This window comes from Quercus lobata, chromosome 12, assembly GCF_001633185.2.
Source record: "Quercus lobata isolate SW786 chromosome 12, ValleyOak3.0 Primary Assembly, whole genome shotgun sequence".
NCBI lineage: Eukaryota > Viridiplantae > Streptophyta > Magnoliopsida > Fagales > Fagaceae > Quercus > Quercus lobata.
In genome coordinates this window covers 25,873,985-25,889,610 of record NC_044915.1, presented here as the reverse complement: position 1 = coordinate 25,889,610, position 15,626 = coordinate 25,873,985, and the positions used below count along the sequence as shown (strand labels likewise).

Sequence of the window (15,626 nt, the reverse complement as noted above, 5' to 3'; positions counted from 1 at the left end):
GAGAGTACTCTTTGGTTGATTTATTATTAAGTGTGCATTTGGGACAAGCTGAAAATTTCAGCTTATTTGCATTTTTAGTTTATTTTTGTTCTATTTATGAGTCCTATTGCACCTTTTGGTACTATTCATGAGTTCCACTGTACTATTTAGCTAACTTTTATGATACTTTCACCAAAAAGTTTTCAACTTCAGTTAAATAAGCTATTTTCAAATGGACACTAAATCTTCCAAATATAGCGATATAATACTGCCTCTCACATGAATGATAAATCCCAATAAAAAGTTTTCAGTTTCAGCTAAATAACCTATTTTCAAATGGATACTAAGTCTTCCAAATATAGCGATATAAATCCTAGCTGTTAATTTAATTAGCCAAAGCTATTTTTATGTGAAAGAAAAAAATACCACTCATGTGAATAATTACTCCTCAAAACTAAAAGGGTGGTATTCCATAATTTTTTTATAGCTAATTAGATGGAAAAAAATAAAAAAAATTAGAGTAATGTTATAACTACAAACTATTTTACAATATTTTTATAAAATGTTGATGTAGCCAACTTATTATTGGTTTTCATCTAGATTTATCATTAATATCACTTTTTCATTTACTAATAATCACTCATAGCATTAACATTTTGTAAAATTTTTTGCAAAATAATTTGTATCTTTAGCATTATTAAAAAAAAATTTAATTTGCTTTTGTCAACCAACTATAAACTTTTTTTTTCTTAAATCATTCATTATTTGTAGGCTCCACACTATTTTCTATCTCAACTTTATTTTAAAATAAGTAATAATAATAAAAAAAAGATATACTTGATTATTTTCTAAAAGTTGGAGAAATTATAAGATTCACACGGTAGATAAGTGATATGATCCACTATTTTATTAAAAAACTTCTATATATTTAAAATTATTAGTTAGAAAAAATTTTTAAACGGAAATTAATTACTGACTCAACAATTTTAAACAAATAAAATTTTTTTTTGTGAAATAATAGACAAGTAACATAATCCACTAGATTACTCAGTCATTTCTCCAAAACTGGTTTTGTTGTCTTTTAATGGGAAAAGGCGAGTTTTTTGCTGCTTTGTCACATTTGATTAGATTACCTTGTCACCGACCTTATCCAGAGTCCAGGCTGACGTGGCACTGACGTTTTTGAGATTTTCCTTAATCAATTAAAACACATAAAGTAATCTAATCAAATGCAAAATCACGCACCGAATTAATGAAAAGGTAAAGGGCAAATCGGGAATCAAAAAACGGAAGACAATCATTCGAGCCAGTGGCAAATATATCCGGCACAAAGAATATACTAGTGGTAATGCTAAAGTCTCTTATTTTGGGATAAGAGATTTTTTTTTGGCTGAATTTCGGATAAGAGATTTGATGTTCAAATTCTTGCTTATACACAATGTTATGTGACAGACAATATCACGTCAGCTTAAATCACTTGTGTAACAAGTAGATCACTAGAATTATAACTTTTCACTTCAAAAAATTGTGGAACTATAATTACCACTTGTGACCTACTGATAGAATTAGAAAGCTTTTATGATTCATTACATTTGCCCGATCAGGAATTATAGGTCTTTTTTTTTACCAGATTCAGGAATTATAGGTTTAAGTGAAAGTTTTTTTTTTTTTTGGTAAACAAAAATAGGGGCTTTTATGGTTATATTACACCCCCGGCAGGGAGCCGGTGGCCGCTCAATTAGTCGAGCCATCCGTGTGAGAGTCACCTCACTTTGTGAGTACACCCCTCACCAAGTATACCCACCAACGGACTCCTGCGGGCAGCGGAACTCGAACCTAGGTGTGGTGCACGAAGTGTCCGAGCCTTACCCACTTAGCCAAGCCCCCGTTGGCTTAAGTGAAAGTTTCATCACTTATAATTTGTTGTGTTGACGATAAAATTTCTTTAACAAAAAAGAAAAGAAAAAAAAAAAAAGGATCATAATTAATATGCAAAAAAAAAAAATAGAAAAGAAAAGCCCCGCCAGTTTCTCAAAGGCGTTATCCATCTGTTATATTATTCTCTATTTAGCCCCCGCCAGAATCAGTCTCTACCCAAAAGCTTTGTCCATATTTGGAGGATCTCACTTTCTCTCCTTTCTATTTTTGTCTCTACTCTCTCCCTCTATTAATTCTTTGAAAAAGTGATCATCTGAGGTACAAAGAATCTGAAACCAAAAAGAATGAGGATTAACGAAGAGAATGATGGAGTATCGGCGTCCAGAGATCACTTGGTTTTCGCTTACTACGTTACTGGCCATGGCTTCGGCCATGCGACTCGTGTTGTCGAGGTTCAAATTCTCTATCCAAAATTCTCTGATCAATTTGGCCATGGATTTATTAAATCGATTTGGTGCTTGATCACACTGTTTTGCTTTTATTATTGAAATGTTGCGAAATTTTCGTGTATATATATATATATATATATATATATATGAAGAATACATTGATGAAATTTGAATGGGATGCGATGGTGATATGAGTGTAGGTGGCTCGGCAGCTGATTCTGGCGGGGCATGATGTGCACGTGGTGACCGGTGCTCCTGATTTCGTTTTCACCTCTGAGATTCAGTCCCCTCGCCTCTTCATTCGCAAGGTCATCTAACCACTTTCTGTTTGTTTCCCTAGAAAATTCTATATATATATGAAGTTTCTGTTCTAGATTTCTTACTAGCCAAATAACCTGTGTAATGCACGTGAAGTTTTAACGAAAAATGATTTTCTCTATTTTTTATTTTTGTGTTTTGATTATGAAATTTGATAATTATTCTGATTATGTTTTTGTATATGGAATTGCTTCTTAGATCATTTAAGAAAAAAATATGATTTAAAACCTGTTAAAAATATATATCAGAACAATTACGTGTAAAATTGTGAAGATTCAAATGCTTATGAGGTAAATTTTTTTTGAGATCGACTAAAAGTCAAATGTCTTTGGTTTTATATGTATTGATTATAGATTTTATATGAGAGGAGTGGCCACAATTTATAATAGTTACATGTTGGTGTTTGGAAAATCAGGTGCTGTTAGATTGTGGAGCAGTTCAGGCAGATGCCTTGACAGTAGATCGTCTTGCGTCTTTGGAGAAGGTATGCAAATGTCACTTGTACTGTTAATGTTGGTTATCTTTGATGGCTTCTTAATTTTTCAATTTTTTGATTCATGTTTTGGTTATTTTTAGTACAACGAGACAGCCGTGGTGCCTCGGGCTTCTATTTTGGAAACGGAAATAGAGTGGCTGAACTCCATCAAAGCTGACTTAGTGGTATTTACATGCTTCTATGAATTGTTACTGAAATTTTATCAGTTCTAGTCTTTTTAATCACATTGCATTGGCCATTTCGAGTGCTAAGACCCCTTTGTGTGTGTTTGTGTGTGTGTTTATACAAAATCAGGTCTCAGATGTTGTTCCAGTTGCTTGTCGTGCAGCAGCTGATGCTGGAATACGCTCTGTTTGTGTCACGAACTTCAGGTATCTGTGTTATACCACTACCATTCTTTTCACTTGATTTTGTGTGCTTTTGTAATTTCTATTAGTAATGGCTTTAGATTATTCTGCATGACCTAGATATAGCTTTTACAAAATAGTTTATTTTTTCTTTGAATAATGGACTTGCATTAGTCCTATTGATCAATGTCTTTTACTCTTTCATTGAACTGTCAATATGATGAAAGCAAAACATAAGTGAAGAAGAGTCTTCGGGGAAAATGATGCCAGATACTTGCCAATTTCTCTCTTTTCAATGGTGTTCATCTAAACTTACTTTCTCTTTTCAGTCATAATTTTTAAGTTTAGTTAGTTGCATTCATCAGTCTTTTACTTCCCCATCCCCTTATTGCATTGGCTAAAGAACCTAACTCATCACCTCCTTCTCTTTACTCATCTGTTATTTTACCCTACTTCTTTTGCCCCTTTTCATCTAACCTATTATGTTCTTTTCTGTCTATATTTAATTTTCTTTAATTGGCCTCCCCTTTCACTTAAATTATCATCTTAAGATACAGACCTGCCCGTGGATACTAAACTAGATAGAGCAATATAGTGGAATTTGGTATATATGTTTCAAGTAATGACTTAAGATGAATTATCATCGGGCACATTCTGTACTCCTTATGCCTTTATCTTTCCTACTATTTGCAGTTGGGACTTTATCTACGCGGAGTATGTGATGGCAGCTGGAAATCATCATCGTTCAATAGTTTGGCAGGTGACCTAATTTTCTTGAAATCAAATTATTTTCTTCTTAGGGTTCCTCCTTCTAATGGAAAGAAGTCTTGTCAATTGTTAATTGCATCTTTTTAAAATTAATTTTATTTGGCCATAATTGATGATTTAATTTGGTTTATTGTCAAAATAAGTATTTATAAAAAAGAAGAAGAAATCATTCTCAAAATATTAATCAGCCATCTCCAGTGATGATGTGCTTTGGATGTATTGAGTAAAGACATGTACGGAGTGGTGGCTGATATTGGCAAATTTCCATGAAAATCAATTGGAAAATTGGAGAAAAAGCATGCTTCTTATCACTCTAGTTTCATGCATACTCATGATTTAATTGTTCCTGTTCCCTATCCAAAATCAGAAAATGTAGAATGAAGTGAGACAAGTGAGATCATTAACTGGATGTCTATCTGTAATAATTAATATGTCCAAATTATTAATTTTTTCTGGATTCAAAATTTTTCCTCGTAATCAAGAAGGAGAGGTTTCATGGATGTAAGGTACATCTTTTTCTTTTCTCATCATGGAAATTTCTGTAAAAATTTATAGTTTACTAGTTTCTTGAAATCATTACCATTTTTATTATTCAGGAAAATTTTTAATATACATGAAATGCAAGGTGATGATACTGGTCTTCACTTTCTTGGAGATTTCAATTCGGCCTGATGGTTTTTGCTGTGGTTAATAATATTTATTATACTAAATCTGTTTAGTCTGTTGAAAATTGATACAGATAGCGGAGGATTATTCCCATTGTGAGTTCCTGATCCGTCTCCCTGGATATTGCCCAAGTAGGTGGTTGCATAACTCCAAGACAATGTTTTTCATTGTGTCCATTTTAACCTTCCCAAACTAGATAAACCTGTGCTCAGACTTTTAAGGAATTTGTCTAAAAATTTATCATTAACTTTGCAGTGCCAGCTTTCCGTGATGTTATTGACGTACCTCTGGTTGTGAGGAGGTTGCATAAATCCCGAAAGGAGGTTTGGCTCAAAAAAGCTGCTAAATCCCTCAGTGTTATTTAATTTAAAATGCACTTTTCTTTTTAACCATTCCTTTGTAGGTGAGAAAGGAGCTTGGAATTGGGGATGATGTGAAGCTAGTTATTCTAAACTTTGGTGGACAGGTGAGTAACTGATTGACCAGTTGTGATGGTTAGTTACTAGGGTGTCTTTTTTATTTATTAAGAAATATTTCATTGAAATTTTTTGGTGATGCATAATTCATGTACTCTCTCCCTCTCTTTGTAGCTGCCTATCAACTAGTTGAGGGATGTGCATTGGTTGCATAATCAGTCACCCTCCATAAAGTTTTCTTTTGTTGTGCAAGTAAATTGCTAAACCAGTTATTGTTGTAGCATAACGTATGGCCAAGACTTCTGACTGTGTCACATGTTATATTAGCATTGAATTCTAGTTGCATGCACATTGTATGATTTAGGCAAATGTTTGGCTGCATAGAGTTCTCATTGATTGAGAAAGCTTATGACAAAATGCTGGTAGTTTGAAATTTTTTTTACCGAGTGGTAGTTTGAATACTTGTTAGACCGAGCTTGTATCCTGGAACATGTGCTGTATCTGATGCATTTGCAGAGATGCAATAACAGTGTTAATTATGTTTTGCCTTTATGTGAATGTGTTGTGGACAAGATGATATTTGCCTCACACTTTAGATATACGGCAACTCTTATTTTTGAATTTCAAGTTTTGAACAATTTCACTTCCTTTGTGTAATTCCTATTGCACCTTTATTTGCTGTCATTTGCAGCCAGCTGGCTGGAATCTAAAGGAGGAGTACTTACCTTCTGGTTGGTTGTGCCTGGTATCTTTTTGTAGCCTATACTCTACATTCTTGTCCCGTTTAAATTTTCTTTGATAATTGACATTGTTGTACCATTGTGCATGCTTTGGTGATGGCACCTTTGTTCTTTTATTCAGGTTTGTGGTGCTTCTAACCAGGAGCTTCCACCAAATTTCATAAAGCTTGCAAAAGATGCATATACTCCTGATCTTATAGCAGCATCTGACTGTATGCTTGGTAAGTGCAAATTTTTTTTTTTTTTTTCTTTCTGATCTGATCTCAAACAAATTGATATAAAATATGTTTAATAGAACCTGCATTATTTCAGGAAAAATTGGGTATGGCACTTGCAGTGAAGCCCTTGCATTCAAGTTGCCATTTGTCTTTGTACGCAGAGATTATTTCAATGAAGAGCCATTTTTGAGAAATATGCTTGAGGTATAGTTGCCTACCTTTTTCCTTCTTCTGTTTTGGTCTTCTTATCATCTACTGATTGAGATGTTATAAATTATTTTGAACAGTATTACCAAAGCGGCGTTGAGATGATTAGGAGGGACTTACTCACTGGTCATTGGACACCATACCTTGAGCGTGCAATTAGTTTGAAACCATGCTATGAAGGAGGCACCAATGGTGGTGAGGTAACCTCTTCTTTGCTGGAATTTTATAATTCAATTTTAGGAAAGGTGTTCACAGTGATGGACTAGTGCAATTCTATTAAGCTTCTCATTGAGTATATCTTAAATAATTACCATTAGTTATGGATTACAACCAAAAGAGGTTGAATAATCCAATTTCATCTGCTAGAACTTAAGGTTCTAGACAAGGAAATAGTTCCTGGTTTTGTAATTCTTCCAGGACAGGGTACTATTTAGTATTTCCTTGTCTAGAAACTTTAGTACCATGATCTGTAATTCTTCTTGGACCTTGCCAATGAGCTTGGGCTCAAATGGTACTTCCTAAATCCTCCTCCTATAAGAGTGGGTGGAGGTTGAGGTTGTAGGTTTGAAGCTCACTAGGTGTGTTGTATGTCAAATACTTTCCCCGCATATTTAAATTGATATGTATTGTTCTCACAATTATTTCCTGGTGCATTTTGTAATTTTAGAGGGCAGCTCAAATCCTGCAGGAGACAGCTATTGGGAAAAACTATGCATCAGATAAGGTAATTAAATGTTTGTTTTTGTATAATATATGTTTATTTGGGTGTTGGCTTTCATTGATTTTGTAGGTGCAGTGTTTCTTTTCATCATTTCCATTGGTTGTGATAGCTGTTTAATTCAGATATCAAGAAATGCAACCCAAAACAATTTCTGTTACTGTCATGTATATGGTCTGCTCCAGTACACTTTAACAAAAAATTTTAGAAAAAAATATTTAGAGGTGAACTGCAGGAGAATTTGCCTTCCAAAGTCTGTGAAGTTTTTTTATTTTTATTTTTATGGTATAATTTATGCAGAAAAAACCCAGATATTTTTAGTGGACACTATGGAGTAGGGGAATTTTAACCAAATCTAGAGTTGGATGACTTTTATGCCAACATATATATCACAAATTTGCATGTGTTGTCTGTTTATGTGTTAGAATTTATAGAACCAAAAAATTGAAGAATTCTCTTGATAAAATTTTCAATACCCATGATTAAACCTTGCACCATTTCAAATTTAACATAGGTTCAAAACAAGAGTAGTTCAACCCATTTATCTTAAAATGTCGAGCTATCTAATGCGAATGTAGTTTTAAAAATAGCAGTTAAACCCTGATTCACAATTTCTCATTAGCTTATGCATTTGGAAAATTGGTAATTTTTCATGGGATTAAAGCAGATGCTAAGCTCAAACTCTCTCTATTCTATGCCTAACATTTAAATTTAAAAAGTTTTGCAATGGACCCGACTCACTGTGGGGAAGTCTGGTCCTTCATGTGATGGGAAGTAAGTTTTCTACTTAAGTGAGGAAAGCCTGATTTGGAATCCTGTTTTACATACTTTTTTTTACAAATGGGATAACCATTCTTAGGAGAGTTTTAGGCTTAGGATGGGTTCGTTAACAGAGGATGCCTTTTAAGGAAAAGGATGACACTGCATTTTCCACTTTCTCATCTGTCAACAAAAGAAATAGTTAGTGAAAGAGTGCCAATAGGATAAAGATCAAAAGGATGAACAAATTCTCAAGAAATACTGGAACTTAGGTACATTTCTTTTTAACAATCCATAGGATTAGTTTTAGGAACACTCAGGTTCTAATTCCATTTTTACCTTATTGAGATGCAGCTTAGTGGGGCAAGAAGATTGCGTGATGCTATAATTCTTGGTTATCAACTACAAAGAGCCCCTGGACGAGATGCATTCATTCCAGAATGGTATGCAAGTGCTGAAAATGAACTGGGTATTTCTGGTGGATCACCGACTTACCAAAGTTCAGATAATGGTTCCATAATGAGATCGTGAGTTTCTCTTTCTTTTAATAGATTTTAGTGTGTTTGTGTAATTACTTTGACTACTTCATTGAAATCATTACATTATTTTTAACTAGATGCACCGAGGACTTTGAGATTCTTCATGGAGATCCTCGAGATTATCCAGATACAATTGGTTTCTTAAAGAGCTTGGCAGAGCTAGATGCTGTAAATGACTCTGAAAAGAGTGGTGAGACGCGCCGAGAGCGTAAGGCTGCTGCTGGACTCTTCAATTGGGAGGTCTTGCTTATTTCATCTAATAACCGTTTATATTTTTCCACATCTCCTCCCTAGATGATTTGTCTTGGTAGCATCCATCTACATGGATGATAATGCATAAGATTGTAGTTGAATTCAATACAATCAATACATTATCAGTAGCTGTCATTTTCCCTATATAATCACACATTGGTCTTTATATAAATGGGCGCTTATTTGTTTGAATAGACATAGACATTAGTAGTTTATATAAATGGGTGCTTCTTTGTTTTACTATATAATAACACATTGGTCTATAAATAACCTATTTGAGGTTCAATGATCTGATTAATGGCTGAGTTATTTGGATTTTATGAAAGTTCGGATATGCTTCAGGAAGCACTTTCATTTTTAGTTCAAACCTTATCTAGTGAACTGTAGCTGTGAGACAGTTTATAATGTTTGATCATGTAAGGCAAATAAACGTAATAATATATTATTGGCTTCTGTTTTGGTTTTTGGCATCTTGATAATTTCTTAGATGATTTTGCTTTGTTTTTTTTTTCTTAATTTTTTTACAGGATGAAATCTTTGTGTCAAGAGCACCTGGAAGGTTGGATGTGATGGGAGGGATTGCTGACTATTCAGGAAGCCTTGTCTTGCAGGTTACATTTTTCAGTTTGCTAGTTGTTTTATTTTGTCTATATAGGCACACTGTTTCCATCTGATGCCTTCTTTTCCCTCAAAGTTCATCTTTCTATAAATTAAGATTCTGCTTTATTTTCCTTGAACTATTTCTGGTTGCATATTTGCTTAAGTTTAATTGTGTTACACCTAATAATACTGCTATAAACAGATTCAGACCATTAGGTTGTTTAAGAAGAATGAAGGAAAGGGCATTAGTAGCCACATATTTAGACTTTGTGTGATGCTTGTTGTTCTGAGTTCAGGCTGAGGGAGTTGCCAATGATGCATATCAAATTAAATCATACTGAACTTTGACATTCTTTGTCAGGGGAAGCACATTAGAAATTCTAGAAGGAAGAGAAGAATGAGAAGACTGAAAATAGGAGATAGGGACATGATCTGTGATGTTAGCAACTGTTTCATATTTTAAGATCATTTGACTGTATAATTAATTTAACCTCCAAAATGAAGCTTCCTCAAAAATATGTAGAGACATGAAGTTTGGATTAAGGAAAGACTCCCTGAACTTAGTGATTGGTACATTAATGATGGTAGCATACCAAAAAAAGAAGAAGATTTCTTAATGATGGTAATGACTAATACAATCACAGTGACCTGTTTGCTATCTTAGTTAAACTTTCCATTAGGGAGACCAAAGAGGATGTTGACCATAGAATAACATGAATGATGTGGCATATTACATTTATTACTATCAAGATCGAAGGGAAAGTTCTGTTGGATAACTATAAAGACATTGTTATTTTCTTTTGATAGTAGTAATATCTTTCAAGTCATCCATTTCTTCTCTTAATGGTTGGTTAAAGCTTTATTCTACTTTCCACTGGGTGGGGGATGTGCTATATCCTCACCACAAAATCACTAACTTTCGATCTTCTTGTGGCTTTTTTGTCAACTTATTTATTTACATGATTTCTATTTAAAAGTGAATGATATCTTCTCTGAAATTTTGACTTTGTTTACAAGGAGTCATTTTTGAGTCATAAATGTCATCACATTAGCACCTGATATAGATGTAGAAAAATTTATAGAATCAAATACAATTCCGTTAATTAGTTTGTCTAATGTCATAGAACTGGTGCTATTGTTTTCTTTTAACTTTTTTGAAGTTCCTTCATGACATGTTCCCCTTTCCCTCTTCCTCTGCCCCTCTCACTTTTTCTTTTTATCTTCTCTCTTGCAGTTGCCAATAAGAGAAGCCTGCCATGTTGCTGTGCAAATGAATCATCCAAGTAAACATAGGCTTTGGAAGCATGCCCTGGCTCGGCAGCAAGCCAAAGGACAAGGATCGACACCTGTTCTGGAAATTGTATGTCTGAGTCTTTAAATAGACAGTATCTTTTTTTCCAAAGTTTTTTCATTTATAGAAGTTGGTTGACTTTTCTTCTTCTTTGGGATAGGGAAGAGGGATATACTTTTTCTCTTTTGAGTGATTGAAATTTAGTCACAATAAGCGTGGAGCTTATGACTTAAAGTGTGCTTTTTGTTACAGAAAAAATATGTTTACATGTGTTTATTATATGTTTCTGATTTTATTCAAATCTGTGTTATCTCCACATTTTGGCCAAATCAGGTATCATATGGTTCAGAATTGAGCAATCGTGGACCAACCTTTGATATGGATTTATCTGATTTTATGGACGGAGACCAGCCAATATCATATGAAAAAGCAAAGGAATACTTTGCTAAAGATCCATCCCAATCGTAGGTCACTTTTGTTTGATTATCTATAATTTTTTAAAATAATATGCCCCTTATATGATTCTTGTTGTAGGTGGGCAGCTTTTGTTGCAGGGGGGATTCTGGTTTTAATGACAGAATTAGGTGTACGCTTTGAGGATAGTATCAGTATGCTGGTATAAGTTTCTCCCTATCTTGTTTGGAATATTTTGATTCATTCATAGCCACTGCATACATTCTTAATGCAAGCTAAAACAAATATCCTCATTTTTTTATGTCCTTAAAAGTGCCCAATATGTGAGTGGATATAGGAAACTTGATATTAATATATATGTGTGTGTATATATATTCCATCTTGTCATGTTGGCCTTTCTCAGTTGTTTCCCTGCCTTAATTAAATTGACTTAGCTCATTTCTGGCTTGTGGCTTTTATTATGATACACCTTCTTTTCTGGTACCTTGCTTTGTGTAGAATTTTTTTTTCTTAGGCTTTGAACTTGGCTTTTGATGTTACATCCCAAAAATTTGACCATTATATATTTTAGGCTACCAATCCACTTACTTTGCTTTATTATCTTGATAAGATTCACTTGAGTTTGTATCATGCTTACTTTGGTATAAAGCCACTCTCTGCACGATCTTGCTTTTCTAGTACATACTTCAATATTCTCTCTACTGTGGATCACTTCTTTGTTTCTCATGATATTATAATTATGTGGCTGCTACTAATACTTATTCCAAAAACCAATGCAGTTTCTTTTCCTAGTTTTTTTTTTTTTGGTATGAAACTTTTCCTAGTTTTTTATGCTTATGAATATGTTCTTTTATATGAGGTTGACGTTGTGAATTTATTAGTGTTCAATGTATTTCATCAGCTTTGAAGTTTAAGTACCTATAAAGTCCATTACTATTGTCTCAATATTATGAACATGCAGGTTTCTTCTGCTGTCCCAGAAGGCAAAGGTGTATCATCTTCTGCTTCTGTGGAGGTTGCTAGCATGGCTGCCATAGCTGCCGCTCGTGGTAATTTTATTTATCTAATATTCCATACTTTGAGAACTGTCCTTTTAGGACTCAATCTTTTGACATCTTTTTATTTACTTATTAAAAAAAATTCTATATATCTTGTATATGGTACATCCCTACATATGCCTTAGATAATAAGAATGGGTTTAGTTGTAGTTGAGTAAAACATCAAAGACAAAATCTAGTTATAAAGACAAATAAAATTGTACTCATCTGTAATTAAGATGTCTCAAAAGCCCACATCAAATAGACAACAACTAATATCTTGAGCATTCAAGTATTTGAAATTCAATTTGAAGTACATAGAAATTTTAGGGAAATGCTTAATCAACTTAATTCTTCTTCTTTGCTATTACCCAAAAAAAAAAAGAACCTTAATTTCTTCTTCTACACTTTGCAGGATTAAACATCTGTCCACGAGATCTTGCTTTGCTCTGCCAGAAGGTCTGACTCTTTAGCAGAACCTTCAGATTGATATTCTTCCCTTAATTATAGATTATTTAATTTTTATGTACCTTGAGCATGTTATGCTACTTCATTTGTTATTTCATTTTGTTTATTAGGTTGAGAATCACATTGTTGGAGCTCCATGTGGTGTGATGGACCAGATGACTTCAGCATGTGGTGAAGCCAACAAACTTCTTGCAATGGTGTGCCAGGTACACATATTAGTTCTGTAGAAAGCTACTCTACTATGGTTATTTTACAGATAAAAAAATTTATGTCTAAAATTGAATCTATGCAGCCTGCTGAGATAGTTGGGCTTGTAGAAATTCCCTCCCATATCCGATTTTGGGGAATTGATTCAGGAATAAGACACAGGTAAATGGTCCTTTAATATGTTTATCTCCATTCTCCTGATTTGTGTTGACATAGGTTTATCATGCTTGTTTATTTAATATTTACGGAGGAGTTTGCTGAGTTGAGATTGCAAATTTCCTGTTGTTCATATTGTGTTGGAACATTATGATCATTTGATTATAGGATTTACATATAATCCTATGGTTGTAATCTTCCTTTTCTTTCATATTATCCTAGATCATTCTTCTTCACCTTCCATCCTGTATCCATACATTCATTATCATGATGATTAATTGTGCTTTCATGTAAATATTATCAAATGAATTTAACGTCTTAATCCCTTTATCTTGGTGCAGCAGTTGCTATCCTGTATAATCATAATTTATTTACGCTCTTTCTTTCTCTTTCTCTTTTTTTGAAAGTTTTTTAATGCAAAGTTTAAGGGTGTTTTGGTGGCAGCATCGGTGGTGCAGACTACGGATCCGTCAGAGTTGGTACCTACATGGGTCGAAAGATGATAAAGTCTACTGCATCTTCGATCTTGTCTCGGTCATTACCTAATGGTGATGGGCTAAACCTTGATGATTTGGAGGATCTTGGTGTTGAACTATTGGAAGATGAAGCTTCATTAGATTACTTATGTAACCTTTCACCTCACAGGTATTGTCCTTTAGAAAGCTTTCCTTCTTGATACTCTAATTCTTTATCAAATCTTAGTGAAGAGATTAAATGAATTATTTAATTTCTGAGGTTTAGTGGCCTGTCTCCCTCCCTATTTCTGCACATGTTTTTATTGGCACCTTCGGTTCTCCAATAATCAGGGATAATCATGGTTCTTGATTTTTAAACATCAATCACAGATATGAGGCTCTTTATTCAAAGGTGCTTCCAGAGTCCATGCTTGGGGAGACATTTTTGGAGAAATATGCTGATCACCACGATCCTGTCACAGTTATTGATCCCAAGCGTACTTATGGAGTTGGAGCACCTGCTAAACATCCTATATATGAAAATTTCCGTGTCAAGGTTAGTAATTGTTTTTAACTGTTTGTTTGATAGTTAGAGAGTTAGAGCGCCTGCTAAACATTCTACATATGAAAATTTCCGTGTCAAGGTTAGTAATTGTTTTTAACTGGTTGTTTGATAGTTAGAGAATTGAATTTGCATCATGAATGTCAATAGTGAACCCCAAGGGGTAGCATAGTTGGTTAGAGATCATGTCTCATGAAGCAGTGGTCATTAGTTTGAATCTCCCTGTTCCCCTCTCTGTGAGGCCAAAACTTATCCAAAAGGGAGAATATCAGTAGCAGATTGATATAGATGTTACTTCATGGAAAAGGAACTTTAATTCAGAGATTCTGGATGTTGTCAATCCAAAAGAGGATTTAATAATTATACCTATTGTGGTATAAATCATTGTTATTTTTTTTTTCCAATTATTTGAGGTTAATTGTTCTTTACTTTAACTTTGTTTGTCACATACTCACACATGTGCATGCTAATGTGAAAGTTCAAAATTTTGACGTCCCCTAATCTCACTTCACTCCGTTACCACTAGTGTCAAGTGCAATGGGTAGTTCTGGTTTGGTTGCAATTGTTGATTTGATGTCTTGTGATTGTAATTTGTAATTTTGACCTTCTGCTCAACAGTAAAATCAATAGTGTGGCTGTTATACATATACTTGCAATATTCCTGATATGTGTCAATCCTTTAAAACTTTTTAAAGTAAGTTTTAATTATTATTAACCCCCTTGAATTTTGCATAAATTTGAGTTTGAACTTTGCAATGAAAAATATCTATATTTTTGTTAGAATTATGTTAAATGATTAAATTCATCATTTTCTAAAAGTTTAAGCTTTTGGGAGAATCGGTACTTTATCAATTTTTTTTGGGCTTTTAAATGTTTTTTTACCATCCTTTGTTTCTTAATATGAATCATTTATTTGAATGCTCTTGTATTTCTCTGAGACTGCTAAATGGTCCAGAATGTAGCTTAATATATATATATATATATATATTTATATTACCATCTTTTGTTTCTTTGAAGTTGGATTTCTCGTATAATCATTTGTTAGGTTTCTAAATGCATCATCAAATTGTAATTTTTCCATTCCTTTCTATTTACCTCTTTTGTTGCTTTCCTCTTCCTTAATTGTTTTTCTAAGGTAAAAAAATTCATCATTGTACATAACTTTATTGGAAAATTACTGTACCCGAAGCTCATAGGAGATATTCTTACTGAGGAGCAATCTCCGCTTGAATTGTGGTTAATATATCAAATTGTTTGTTTTTAGCTAGACAGGATGGCCACAGCTCAGTGCTCTCATTGGTGCTGATCAGCCTCATATGTGCCTAATCTAAGTAGTGATAAGTTTGACTGATATTACATGTTTATGTTACTGTCAGTCCATAGATACTTATGGCTTCTTTTTTAAGCACATTTTTTGGAATTGAGAGATCATGTGCAGCGGATACCTTGTATTACTTAACTGTTGATTATATTATTACACATCAGCTGAGTTACTTTGCTTAATTACTTTACTCACAGGCCTTTAAAGCACTTCTAACATCGGCAACTTCAGATGAGCAACTCACGGCTCTTGGTGAACTATTGTATCAGGTATATACAAATTTCTAGTTTTATTAATGGATCTGAGGAATTTTATGTGAAATAAACAAAAAAGTAACTCATTAAATGCTTAGGTAAATTTGAATC

The 15,626-nt window shown here is 33.7% G+C and overlaps 1 protein-coding gene across 3 annotated transcripts in view; it reads left to right on the top strand.

Moving 5' to 3' along the window:
• Window positions 1-2,014: 2,014 nt before the first annotated feature.
• The window catches only part of LOC115971430 (L-arabinokinase-like), a 33,861-nt gene continuing 20,249 nt past the window's right edge, over window positions 2,015-15,626 (top strand). The window contains exons 1-27 of one of the 3 annotated variants that reach the window (XM_031091350.1): window positions 2,016-2,309; window positions 2,507-2,614; window positions 3,040-3,108; window positions 3,201-3,284; window positions 3,415-3,491; window positions 4,161-4,227; window positions 4,975-5,032; window positions 5,157-5,224; window positions 5,305-5,367; window positions 6,009-6,062; window positions 6,179-6,278; window positions 6,370-6,479; window positions 6,563-6,682; window positions 7,150-7,206; window positions 8,314-8,486; window positions 8,576-8,738; window positions 9,278-9,361; window positions 10,585-10,710; window positions 10,975-11,105; window positions 11,176-11,257; window positions 12,017-12,104; window positions 12,508-12,551; window positions 12,671-12,766; window positions 12,853-12,929; window positions 13,368-13,568; window positions 13,769-13,934; window positions 15,459-15,530. In XM_031091350.1, coding sequence (XP_030947210.1) covers window positions 2,202-2,309; window positions 2,507-2,614; window positions 3,040-3,108; window positions 3,201-3,284; window positions 3,415-3,491; window positions 4,161-4,227; window positions 4,975-5,032; window positions 5,157-5,224; window positions 5,305-5,367; window positions 6,009-6,062; window positions 6,179-6,278; window positions 6,370-6,479; window positions 6,563-6,682; window positions 7,150-7,206; window positions 8,314-8,486; window positions 8,576-8,738; window positions 9,278-9,361; window positions 10,585-10,710; window positions 10,975-11,105; window positions 11,176-11,257; window positions 12,017-12,104; window positions 12,508-12,551; window positions 12,671-12,766; window positions 12,853-12,929; window positions 13,368-13,568; window positions 13,769-13,934; window positions 15,459-15,530 — 2,646 coding nt within the window. In that variant the 5' untranslated portion in view covers window positions 2,016-2,201. Of the gene's footprint in view, window positions 2,310-2,506; window positions 2,615-3,039; window positions 3,109-3,200; window positions 3,285-3,414; window positions 3,492-4,160; window positions 4,228-4,974; window positions 5,033-5,156; window positions 5,225-5,304; window positions 5,368-6,008; window positions 6,063-6,178; window positions 6,279-6,369; window positions 6,480-6,562; window positions 6,683-7,149; window positions 7,207-8,313; window positions 8,487-8,575; window positions 8,739-9,277; window positions 9,362-10,584; window positions 10,711-10,974; window positions 11,106-11,175; window positions 11,258-12,016; window positions 12,105-12,507; window positions 12,552-12,670; window positions 12,767-12,852; window positions 12,930-13,367; window positions 13,569-13,768; window positions 13,935-15,458; window positions 15,531-15,626 lie in introns of all 3 variants that reach the window. The other 2 variants (XM_031091348.1, XR_004087317.1) reach the window with 2 other exon arrangements.